This window comes from Silene latifolia, chromosome 11, assembly GCF_048544455.1.
Source record: "Silene latifolia isolate original U9 population chromosome 11, ASM4854445v1, whole genome shotgun sequence".
In the NCBI taxonomy this organism is placed as follows: domain Eukaryota; kingdom Viridiplantae; phylum Streptophyta; class Magnoliopsida; order Caryophyllales; family Caryophyllaceae; genus Silene; species Silene latifolia.
In genome coordinates this window covers 119,437,375-119,450,379 of record NC_133536.1, presented here as the reverse complement: position 1 = coordinate 119,450,379, position 13,005 = coordinate 119,437,375, and the positions used below count along the sequence as shown (strand labels likewise).

Genomic DNA, 13,005 nt, shown 5'->3' with positions numbered 1-13,005 from the left:
ATGAATTAGATAAGAAGAATAATATAATGTACAATGTCTTGACTACTACAATCATTCTAATGAAGTCTATATCAACTAACATGTGACTACTCTACTCGACTCCGAATGTCCGTGGCTCGGCCCAAGTCCCGCTCGTCACCTAGTCCAAAAAAGAGATTATCAGTGATGGATTGCAGATAGAATCAGAGGTCCGGGATCAAGAAAGCTTTCCTATACTGGACGAGTTGTTCTTATTAAAGCAGTTATGAGCACCTTACATAGTTATTGGGCTCGAATCTTCATCATTCCCAAAACTGTCATTGGAAAAATAGAGGCAATATGCAGATCCTTTCTGTGGTATGATACAAAAAAAAGTCATGTTCTGGTCTCTTGGGAGCAAGTTTGTAAAGCAAGAAATCGGGGGGGGGGGGGGGATTAAAGATTTTCATGCTTAGAACATTGCTGTCATAGGGAAATACGTCTGGTGGGTGGTCATGAAGGCTGACCATTTCTGGGTCAGATGGGTTCATGCTATATACATTAAAAATGCAACTTGGAAAGAGTATGAGCCAGGGGTGGGGAGCAGCTGGGCATGGAGAAAAATCTGCCAGGTGAAGAATATATTTAAGCCTAATTTATTCATTACAGACGTGGAGCAGTATATTGTACAGGAAGGTTACCATTGGCTCAAAACAGAGGAGGTTAGAGTGGCTTGGTACCCTTGGATGCTCAATAGGTGGACCATTCCAAAATAGTCTTTCATTTGTTGGTTGATTGCACATAAGAGGTTACTAACACAGGATAGGTTGGTCAGGATGCATATCATTCATGAGAACAATTCCTATTTGTGTGGACTGCAGGAAGAGAACCATGATCGTCTGTTCTTTTCCTGTGAGTTCAGCAGTCGATGTCTTACATTGATTTCTGATTGGAGTTTATTGCAGCTACCTCAGAAGGATGTGATACAGTGGTGGATTGTATTGAGAGACCAGGCTGCTTGCAGGAAAAAGCTTGTTGCTGTTTTATTGGCTAGCCTAATGTATAACAATTGGTTTGCTAGAAATGTTAGCAGACTAGATGGGTATGTTAATTAGGCCAGAGGTGTCTAGTGCAAACGGTACAGAATGAGATGAAAATGAGGATAGGACAGTGTACTATCAAGTGTCGAAATGTGAGTGCACTTAATTGGATAGATTGCATAAAGCGGAGTTAAGTCTAATCATTTTGGATTAAGACAAATTGTAATTGTATGGCACACTTTTGATATTAATGAGAAAGCTTACATCCCCCCCCCCCCCCCCCCCCCCCCCAAAAAAAAGGTGAGCTAGGTCAAGACAGGTGAGAGGAGGTGCAAGATCTTCAATTCCATGCTCAACCCTATGGAAGGAGGCTAGGGGAGCTTTAGAGAGATGTGCGAGATTTTAGAGAAAGAAGAAGAAATGAAAGGGTTGGCTGCAAACTAATTCCAACTTATTGTTTATAACGTTCGCTGAACCGCTCCACTCGGTTGAGTGTGTCCGTACACTCATTTGAATGCACCTCACTCGGTCGAGTATAACCTATACTCGGCCGAGTGCCACCTACTCGATCAAGTATCACTCATACTCGGCCGAGTCCTGTTCACTCGATTTAGTACCACTCCCTACTCTACTCACAAGTAACAATCTCATCAAGCTCAAGGGTCCTCTCACCATTACCAAAGAGTCTTTTATCACTCTCGGTAAATTCGGGTATTATATAGGGTGAGTTGAAGTGTGTAATCCATTTATCAGTTGGTCTTCTTTAAGATGATCATGTTCGTCATAAGTATAAAACGGGTTAAATACTACCTTATAGTCGTATAAAGGTGGAGGGGACAAAAGTTCGGCATTTCCTAGACAAGATTTTTTTATCTCATTCATCTATTTAATCCGTTCTATTGTTTAAGATGGACATGTCCGTCTTGGCTAAAAATTTGAGTTCACACTGCTAATGATTCTTTGAGGTTAGCTTACCCTCCCCAGATGACGACAAAACCTAGATGTTATAGTACATGAATTCTATATAATTCGAGTACTAAACCTAGAACTATTACAGGAGCCAAATTTGATAACTCGAGTAACTGATTATAGAGAGTGAAAGAGAGAAAAACAGAAACAAAAAAGAGAAGAATGAGAATGTAATGTTTGTATTGTGTAACACCCCAATTATCCGGCCAAGATAATTGAAGCGTTACCATATCGGTTTCCCAAGGTAGTGTTTACAAACTTCAATAAAAGAACATTTTATAAATAAACACGATGTTTAGTGAATTACATAAATGTAAACAAATGAATAAAGATACAATTCTCATGACAACTATACTTTTCTAATCGACTAGACTCGTCTCGTGACTCATCAAGCTCGTCCCGTCTCCCGCGTGCTAACCAAACAACCTGTACATAATTTGCTCTCCATATGACCAAAGGATAACATATGGATCGACACAGGCCACCCCAAAAGAGATAGGTGACAATTACACAGACAGACAAACGTCAGTAACGATAAATAAAGTGTGACACGACTCAAGTGCGTGAGTCAACAATATGACCATGATACGAATGACACACAAATATCCAACCGTCACGCCGGTACCAGGACACGCCTAGACGTGCCCACAACCACTGGTGCCAGGAACACGTCCACGACACCATACTCACACAAGGTACTCTGAACACGTCGGTGGTACCGTGCCCAAGAGCGACTCGGGTCCCCTGCCAGACGTCGTGCCTCACCACACGCGTCCCTCCAAACTCAAGTCATTAATGTGCACATTCTTATTGGGGTGGGAAGCCCCAATAGGCGACTCAAGCGGAAGACGGTTTCCCAACCGCCTTCCGTCTCCATAGAACAAGTAACTAACCAACACCGCAATATCCTCCAATATACATGACAAACACAATGAATGAAAGATACCGTATAACATGTCAATTACCGACTCATTAAATGCAATTAATGACAAACAACTCAGTTAACAAATAGAAAGATTATCGAAACTGAGTAGGATAAATTTACCTTTTAGCAAGCTCCATAAGCAAACCCGATCCAATAATAATTCCATTTCATAAAACCGTCACCTAATTAAAGTAATTAAATATATTTAAATACTAACCAATCTAATTAAATTAAATACGAATTAATTAATTAAATATAAACCCGTCTTAATTAAGCTATTCAAATCCCGACTTAATTACCCGCCAACCACATGGGTCAAAACCCGACTCACGACCCGTTATACAATAATTAAAACCGATTTACAAAGCCCACTATACACGGTTTAAAACCGTGTAGCCCGAGCACCAACCACGACATCCGCCCTTTTTCCTCCACCACCGTGGCCACCACCACCAGCCGTGGTGGGCACGGCTAGCACCTCCTACTCCCAACACCACCCATGCTACCATCGTGGCAGCAGCAACCGCCACACAACCCGTACACATGACAATAACAACACCCACAAACACACTCCCTCTAACACTCCATGCCGCCACCTACATCCACCACCTCTCCTCCCTCCTACCGACACCAGCCACCTTCCCACGACGCCCACACGACAACCACCGACAACAACCAACAAAGGCTGACACAACAACAAACACAACAAACACGACACCCATATCAAACAGCCCGTAAACCTATGTTTACCCTCGATTTTCGACCACCACAGCCACCCATTCCACCACCCACGACCACCACTGAGGTCCCCTCACTACCCACAACAACCTCCACCCAATACCACCCCAAGTCAGTCACGAATAGTGGGTTAAAATTCCGTCTTAAGATCGTCGCACAAAACAGCTATAAACATGTATATATCTACTCGGTCAAACTCCTAATTGCGCGGTCAACGGGGTCTGAGGGTGGTCAACGGTGGTCTGTGGCGGGTCAAAGTCGAGTCGGATTAAATAAAATAATATAGAAAGAGTTCAATAACCCTCTAATTAAACTCATTTAATTGATGATCTAAATTACTCTTTGATTTAGTCATTAGATCTAGTGCATGCATAACAAAATTAACAAGGTTAAACATGGTATTCCTCTTACCATTGTGTCGGATCGAGATGTTAAGTTCTTGAGCTACTTTTGGAAGACATTGTGGAGGTTGGTTGGTACGAAGTTGCTGTTTAGTACATCCCATCATCCCCAAACTGATGGGCAGACCGAGGTGACTAATCGGACACTTGGGAGCTTATTGAGAGGTCTAGTGAGCAAGAGCATGAAAGATTGGGATATCAAACTAGCTCATGCCGAGTTTGTCTATAATCGAACCCCATCAATTACAACGGGAAGAGCTCCATTTGAGATTGTGTATGGGATCAATCCGTATCTACCTATCGATTTGGTTCCTATACCAAAGAAAGATGTCTTGAGTTTTGAGGCTAAAGAGAGGCAAGCTACTTTTCTTCGCACTTGTGAACAGGTACGGCCTCAAATCGAGAAGGCTAATGCTAAATACAAGGAGAAAGCAAACAAGAATTGAAGACAACCCGTTTTCAAAGTTGGTGATCTTGTTTGGTTACACTTAAGAAAAGAAAGGTTCCCGTCCAAAAGGAAGAATAAGTTGATGCCAAGAGCCGATGGACCATTCAAAGTGTTAGAATGCTATGGGTCGAATGCATACAAGCTGGACTTACCAAGCGAATATGGAGGGGTAAGTGCTACATTTAATGTCGGAGATCTATCACCGTATCTTGAAGACGACAATTTGAGGTCAAATTCTAAAAAAGAAGGGGAGAATGAATGATAGGAAAAACCCTAATGGAGAGCCCTAATGTGCGATTAAGAGGCGATTAAGAAAACTCCATTTCTTCATCGTTTTTAGGCAATTTTTAACCTGATTATGGCACGAAATTCTGCAAAAAAGCTTCAGAAGAAGAGATCTACTAGCCCTACACAATCTAAGTCCCAAAAAAGGGTAGTAAAAGCCATAGTCATGAAAAGAAAACTGGTCCAGGAGAGGAAGATGTTTCACGTACCAAAGCCATGCATGAAGTTGTTCCTATTCAGGGGTTATCTTTTGAGGATGAAGAGGACCCAAGTGTAAATGTCAAATGGGTAACACAGCGTGGGAAGAAGCAGAACGTGGTGAATACTGAAAAAGTAATGGAGAATATAGGTGAGAATAAAGATAAAACTGATACCCTAATTCAGTTTACTGATGAGGACACGCAGGATGAGGTTAATTATTGGGAAAACGCAGTGTACTGCTTTGTGCTAGGTGCGAATCCTCCATGGGAAGTCCTTAATGGTTATATACATAGGGTATGGGGAAAGCATGGAATAGACAAGATTTCTTTTCTCCCTAATGGAGTGTTCCTAGTAAGGTTTAAGGATATTAAAGATCAAGAACAAGTCCTGCAGGCTGGTTATCACATGTTTGATAACAAACCATTAATAGTGAAGGCTTGGCAGGAGAATGTGGACTTAATGAAAGAAGAAGTGAAGGTAGTTCCTGCGTGGATAAGACTACATGGGTTACCCCTTAAATATTGGGGTAAATGTTTGCCAACTATTGCGGGATTAGTTGGACCCTATGTCAAGTCTGATCTGGCTACAGAGGAGAAAACTAGGCTAGGTTTTGCTCGTGTCATGATTGAGTTGAAAGTTGGTCAGCATATGCCTAGTTCAGTAAAATTCCTGGATGCAGAAGGAAAGGTGATTGTTCTTCAAGTTGAATATGAATGGAAACCCATATTGTGTGATAAATGTAAAAGTCTTGGCCATGATGGTAAGAGTTGCAGACGGGTTGCTCAGAATCAGAAGGGAGCACCTCCTAAAAAAGTGTGGAGACCAATTGTTCCTGTTAGCACCACCATCTCAGATGTTGAATTCCCAGTTCTTCAAAGTCAGTCCCCTCCTGTAAGGCAGGCTAGGATTACAGTGGTGCAACCTGAAAACACTGCTACTCCTCTGCAAATTACTTCAGGCACTGATGCAGCCATTCAGAATGGGACTCAGGCTACTACAGTACAGGTGAAAGATATAGGTGACCCTCCCAACAATTTGAATAATGAATAATATAGGTTTTTGGAATGTTAGAGGGCTCAATAATGTAAATAAACAAAAGATAGTTAAACAATTTATTCAGAATAATGAGATTTGTTTGTTTGGTCTGTTAGAAACAAAAATTAATGGTGAAAATGTGCATAATATTTCCAATAAAATGTTAGAAGGGTGGTGTGTGACAACAAATTGTAACTTGCATAAAAGGGGCAGAGTTTGGCTTCTATGGCAACCTGGCATATTTGATGTGTGGGTTCTGCAATATGATCCCCAGTTTATTCATGTTAAGGTGACTGTAAAAATCACTCAGAAATCCTTCTTCCTGAACATGATTTATGCTTATAATGAGGGTGTGGAAAGGAAAAATCTTTGGGCAAAATTGGAAAACATTGCATCTATGTCCAATGGTCCTTGGGTTATGGCTGGTGACTTCAATACAGTTATATCTCCTGATGAACGGATGGGTGGTAATACCAAGCAAGAGGATATGGATGATTTTATTGACTGCATTAACACTTGTGGAATGACTGATATTCTTGCCACTGGAGCTTATTTTACTTGGACGAATAAACAAGATGCTGCTCATAGGAAGTTTAGTAGGTTGGATAGGTTTATGGTTAATCAAGAATGGATGCATAATTTCCCTGAAATGGCTGCTCACTTTCACCCAGAGGGACTCCTTGACCATAATCCTTGTGTTGTTAGGAATACAAAATTGGGAGGTAGGAAGAATGCAAGTTTTAAGTACTTCAACACGTGGAGCACAGCTCCTGATTTTCTAGCTAAAGTTCAGCAAGCTTGGTCTATTCAAATTGAGGGGAATATGATGTTTAGAGTAGCCAAACGTCTGAAGAACTTGAAGAGTGTACTCAAAGGCCTGAACAGGGATTGCTACTCTGATATAGAAAACAAGGCTAGTCAGGCTTGTCATGAGTTGGAAAGAATCCAATTGCTTCTGAAAGATGATATTGCCAATGCTGATTTGATCACTCAGGAAATTATTGCTGCTGCTAGTGTCAGATTTTTGACAGCTGCCAGGGATAGTTTTCTGCAACAAAAGGCCAAGTCCAAGTGACTAGAGGAAGGGGACACTAACTCTGCTTACTTTCATACTGCTATTAAAAAGAGATGCTTGCAGAATAAGATCATTCAAATTGAAAATATGCAGGGCCAGCTTTGTACTGATAGAGAGACTATCCAACAAGCATTCATAGACTACTATACTGATCTACTTGTTAGCAAGAAGTCTACTGAAGTTGTGAGAAATGAAGTCCTACAGCAGGGTCCATTCTGTACTGATGCACATTCAGCTCTATTAAATACACCAGTGACAGATGAGGAAATCAAGCAAGTTGTTTTTGCCATTCCTAAGGACAAGGCCCCTGGCCCTGATGGCTACACCAGTGGGTTTTTTAAAGATACTTGGGACACTACTGGACCTGATATTTGCTATGCTATCAAGGAATTCTTTAGGAATGGTCAGTTGCTATCTCAGATTAATGCTACTAATATAACTCTCATTCCCAAATGTGAAAGACCTACCACAGTCAAGCACTTTTGACCTATTGCCTGCTGTAACCTGATTTACAAGGTCATCTCCAAACTTCTTTGCAACAGGTTAGCTTTGGTACTTCCTGACATAATACATGAAATGATGTACAATTCGTAGGTTTTGAACGAACGAATTAGGGTTTGTAAAGCTGGCAGCGGAATAATATTAAAAACGGATTGAAAATCTTGAAAACTAATGAATAATAGGCTGTTTATGTGAGGATTTTTGTGTAAACGATTGAAAACAAGAAATAGATTGAATGATGTGCGTGAATTGGAACAAGGTAACCGGATAGGATAGTGGATCTCGTTCTAACCTCGCAAGGTTATAGCTCAACCTACTATAACTTCAACCTCTCAAGGAAGAAATAAAAACTAACCTCGCAAGATTAATTTGACAGCTCACAATATGTAAACCTTTATTAAAAACTCATAATCTGAATAATCTGAAAAATAAGGCCACAATCGGTCCTTATTTATAGTCCTACTCGATGTCACAATCTGACTCGAGATCTAATTCCTTAACTTGTCTAAAAAGTTATCTAACTCTTTCCCAAACTAACTAGGAATAGGAATATTAAACTGAAATTAAACTAATAATAATATAACTAGAATTAGGAAATAACAAGTTTCCTAACTCGACTAGGATAAATTAGTTTTCCTAATCTTATTCGAAAATAAAATAGAGTTGATTTAGGAAAACTAAAACAGACTCGACCTAACTAGCTAATACTCCTACACATCTTTGGAATTCGTGTAAGGCAGCCTTGGAGTTTGTGCTATTCAGCTCCTTTGTCGTTGTCCTCTTCATTCCATAATGCTCCCGCATCATGAAAACCAGGGAGCTTTTATTAAAGGTCGTTCAATTATTGAAAATGTCCTAATCTGTCAGGATATAGTTCATATGTATGCAAGGAAAAGTGCCTCCCCCAGATGCTTGTTTAAAATTGATTTGCAGAAGGCTTATGACACAGTTGAGTGGGATTTTGTAGAACAAATGCTGTATGGTTTAAAATTTCCTGAACATTTTGTCCACCTGGTGATGAGCTGTATCAGGACTCCCTCTTATACTTTGTCCCTTAATGGAAATTTGTTTGGCTACTTTAAGGGACGAGGGGGACTCGAGACGGTGATCCCATCTCTCCCCTCTTGTTCACTATATGTATGGACTACCTCACCAGGATCATCAAGTTTGCTACTGCTAGATGGCCATTTCATTATCATCCAAGCTGCAAGCCCCTCAAGCTTACACACCTGATGTTTGCAGATGACCTGCTACTATTTTGCAAGGGAGATACTCCTTCTATCATGCTGCTTATGAAAGCTTACACCTCATTTTCTAATGCCTCTGGACTGAGCATGAATAGTGCTAAATCTGAGATCTTCTTTAATGGGATGCAAGAGGATATCAAAGAAGGTATCAAATCAGTGACTGGATTTACTGAAGGAGTTATGCCTTTTAGGTACTTAGGGGCGCCTATCCAGCCTGGAAAGATACCCAAGAAAGACTGCACATCTCTGACTGAAAAAATGGTCTCCAGGATTAGGGGTTTGGGAGCAAAGAAGTTATCATATGCTGGCACGGTCACCTTAATCAATTCTGTGCTCAATACTTTGTATAACTACTGGGCTCAAATGTTTATCATTCCTCAAAGTGTCAATAAACGAATTGAAGCAATTTGTAGGAACTACCTATGGGATGGTAGCCCTGACTTCCATAGGGTTCCTTTGGTAGCTTGGGACAAAGTTACTGCTTCAAAAAAGGAGGGTGGACTAGGGATCAAAAAAGCAGATATTTGGAACATTGCCACTGTTGGTAAGCTTGTAAACTGGATCCATTCCAAGGCTGATAGATTGTGGATCAAATGGGTCAATGCTATTTACATTAAAGATCAGAACTGGCAGGAATACACACCTCCTGCTGACAGTACTTGGGTTTAGAAGAGCATCTGCAAAGTGAAAGAGAAGTTTAAGGATGGGTTTGTGAATGGAAGTTGGGTACATCATCCTAAGGGTTATACAATAAGGAGTGGCTATGATTGGCTGTGCTCTGAACAGGTTGCAGCAGTTTGGTCTCCTAATGTTTGGAACAATTGGAATGTCCCTAAGCATTCTATAGTTACCTGGTTGATGATGCATAATGGGATGAATGTCAAAGAAAAGCTTTTTAAATTTGCCTGCTGCACTGATGATTTATGTGTGATGTGCGAGACTCATACTGAGACTGTGAAACATGTGTTTTCTGACTGTGTGTATAGCTGCAGAGTTAAAGATCAACTGTCTCAGTGGTTTGGAGGAAATGTCCCTGATACGATAAATCTAGCTACTGTGCATCAGAATTCAGTCCTTTGGAAAGCTAGAGCTGCCTGTCTTACTGCCTACCATTACCATGTGTGGTATCAAAGAAATAATGCAAGAATCAATACCTGTTTGTTGCGTCCAGAACTAGTAGCCAGGAAAATTGAGAAAGATGTTACTAGGAGGATTAAAGCTAAGCTTGGAGGAGCCAATGTGAGCATGGATTGGCTTAGCATTCAGTCAAGTTAAATATGCTTGTTTTTTTGTTGTCGTAGTGGGGGTTTGAACCCTTGATTGTTTTGTAACTATTACATTTTTCTTTGATTTTTATATATATATTCACATTTTCACCAAAAAAAAGGGGAGAATGATGCGGGAGCATTGGAGTTTACAGAAAATGTAGTCTTAATTTCTTGAAATGTAACTCACATTTCCAAAGGTTCCAAAATGGGCTCGAGTTTAGTAAATATGATAACATGGAGGAACGAGGATGGCTGATGATGGACACGGTTAAGTGAGCTGCTGGGCACGCATCTCAAGGTGGCTATGACGGTTCTATAGCTGATATTTTATTATATGTCCTTATTTTATTTTAGTTAATAAATTTAAGGTAGTTGTTGTTTATTTCCTAATCCTAGAAAAGTTGTAATAAGGCAATTTGCCAATTCTCTTACGACCGAGTTTTGGAAAGTTCTTTGAGTCAGTTTAAGGAAAGGCTTACAAGCCTGAATTAGGAAGTCCTTAGAGGTCTCTATGTCATCTATTTCACTATAAATAAGGGTCATTGTATTCAGTTTTATTCATTCAAGTTGAGAGATTAATACAAGAAGTTCTTGTTAATTCTAATTGCTTGCGAGTTATTAGATATATTATTTCGTTCTTACGAGGGTGAGATAATACACATTCAATCTTGCGAGGTTGAGTGCTAGTTGTGAGTTGAGTCGAATTTCTTGCGAGGAAGGAGAGCAATTCGCTTCATATCCCTTTTATTTTCGTTCCAATTTAAACATAAAAACACATAAAAATTTATTCCGCTGCAAATTTACTCAAACACGTTAAAACTTGTGATAGTTTTACATCAAATTGGTTACCAGAGCCACGTTATTAGTTTGTTGCTTAACAAATTAATCTTGGGAGATGACGAGATCAGACGATGCTAATTCTAGCAAGGGAGATAACGTTCCAAAGACTTGGCAAGAAGGGCATGAAGAGCTAAAGCACGAGATGGCTAAGATGTCCTACGTTCTAAAGAATATTGCTGCCACGTTAAAGAACAAAGAGAAACAGAAGGGCGACGAGGATAGCCATTCCAAGTCAGAGGTAGATGAACCACGTCCAAGGGGAAAGATGAAAGACAAGAATGATGATGATCGTGGTTTGAAGCTTGATATCACGGAGTTTAATGGAGATATGGATCCGGAGAAGTTCATGGATTGGATTCGACAAACGGAACGGGTTTTCGAATATAAGGACTTCGATGACAATAAGCAATTTAAGGTAGCTATTCTTAAACTTACTAAATATGCTTCTTTATGGTATGAAAATTTAAAGAAACAAAGAAAGAAGGCTGGAAAACCTAAAATTGATTCTTGGGAGAAATTGAAGAAGCACTTAATGAAACGATTCGTGCCAAGAGATTATGAACAAGAGAATTATCTAAAGCTACAATCTTTATCACAAGAAGGCCTGTCCATAACTGATTATCTTAAGGAGTTTGAGAGGATGTCGATTCTTTGTGATATTGATGAGAAAGAAGAGCTTAGAGTGGCGAGATTTATCAGGGGCTTAACACCTTCACTTGCAACACGAGTTGAAATCCAAAATTACGAAGGATTTGATGATGTTTGTAGATTGGCACTAAAGTTTGAGAAACATGACAAAGCAAGGAGATCATATGCTTATTCGAAAGGAGCAGGTTTTAGTTCTAGCTCGAGTTCTTATTCTAAACCACCACAAAGCAAGCCTAAGGAGATTCAAAAGGAGGAAGTCAAGGACAAAGCTAAGATTGGTGTCGTGGAGAACAAGGGGAATTCATTGAGGCGTTGTTTCAAATGTCAAGGTTATGGACATATTGCTAACGAATGTCCACAAAAGCGTGTCCTAACAATCGATGAATTATGTGTTATGATTCCAAACTTTATACTACCTGAACATGAGAAAGAGATGGAGGAGGCAGCAAGTGAAGACGAGGAAGAGGAGGTTCATGTGATTGATCCTTATAGTGACGAAGAGAAGGAAGCATTAGTGATTCGTAATCTACATTTCAAGGCTACTGTGGTCGAAGATGAGCAAAGAGAGCAGATTTTTCACACTCGATGTAAGGTACAAAATCTACTTTGCAACCTTATTATTGATAGTGGATCTTGTACTAATGTGGTGTCAAGGGATTTGGTCGATAAACTAAAATTATCAAGTCGAAATCACCCTAAACCTTATAAATTGCATTGGCTTGATGGAAACAATGAGATCCAAGTGAAGAAACAATCTTTAGTTTCATTCAAACTGGGGCCATATGAGGATGAGGTGTCGTGTGATGTGATACCGATGAGTGCTTGTCATATCCTTTTGGGACGACCATGGCAATTTGATCAAAAAGTTGAACACGAAGGCAGGAGTAATGTTTACATTGTGACTAAAGGAAAGGCAAAGTATTATCTTAATCCTTTATCATCAAGTAAGAAGAAAAGGCCGAGTGTTAAGGGGAGCTTATTTTTAGAAGCAAGCGAGATTGAGGATGCATTGAGATCCGACTTATGTGCTGTTGGTGCGTGAATTGGCGAGTGAAGATAGCAACAAGGCAGCCGTGCAAGAGTTATTGGATGAGTTTGGTGACTTATTTCCCGATGAATTACCGAATGGACTACCACCAAAACGGGGCATTGAGCATCAAATTGATTTGATTCCAGGAGCTTCTTTACCCAATAAGCCCGCTTATAGATGCAATCCCGAAGAAGAAAAAGAGTTGCAAAGACAAGTGCAAGAGTTGATTGATCGAGGCTATGTACAAGAAAGCTTAAGTCCGTGTGCTGTGCCGGCTTTATTGGTGCCTAAGAAAGATGGAACTTGGCGAATGTGTATTGATAGTAGAGCGGTGAATAATATCACAATCAAATACCGTTTTCCTATGCCTAGACTCGATGATATGTTCGATGAGCT

General features: G+C 40.1%; 1 protein-coding gene across 1 annotated transcript; it reads left to right on the top strand.

The window, feature by feature from the left end:
* Positions 1-6,160: 6,160 nt before the first annotated feature.
* Positions 6,161-7,075, top strand: LOC141613874 (uncharacterized). The gene has a single exon (XM_074432616.1). The coding sequence runs from the start codon at positions 6,161-6,163 to the stop codon at positions 7,073-7,075; it is 915 nt and encodes a 304-aa protein (XP_074288717.1).
* Positions 7,076-13,005: the final 5,930 nt, after the last annotated feature.

Bases quoted from the DNA above. Each gene is read 5' to 3' on its own strand.
- LOC141613874 (XM_074432616.1), top strand. From the start codon at position 6,161: ATGTTAGAAGGGTGGTGTGTGACAACAAATTGTAACTTGCATAAAAGG.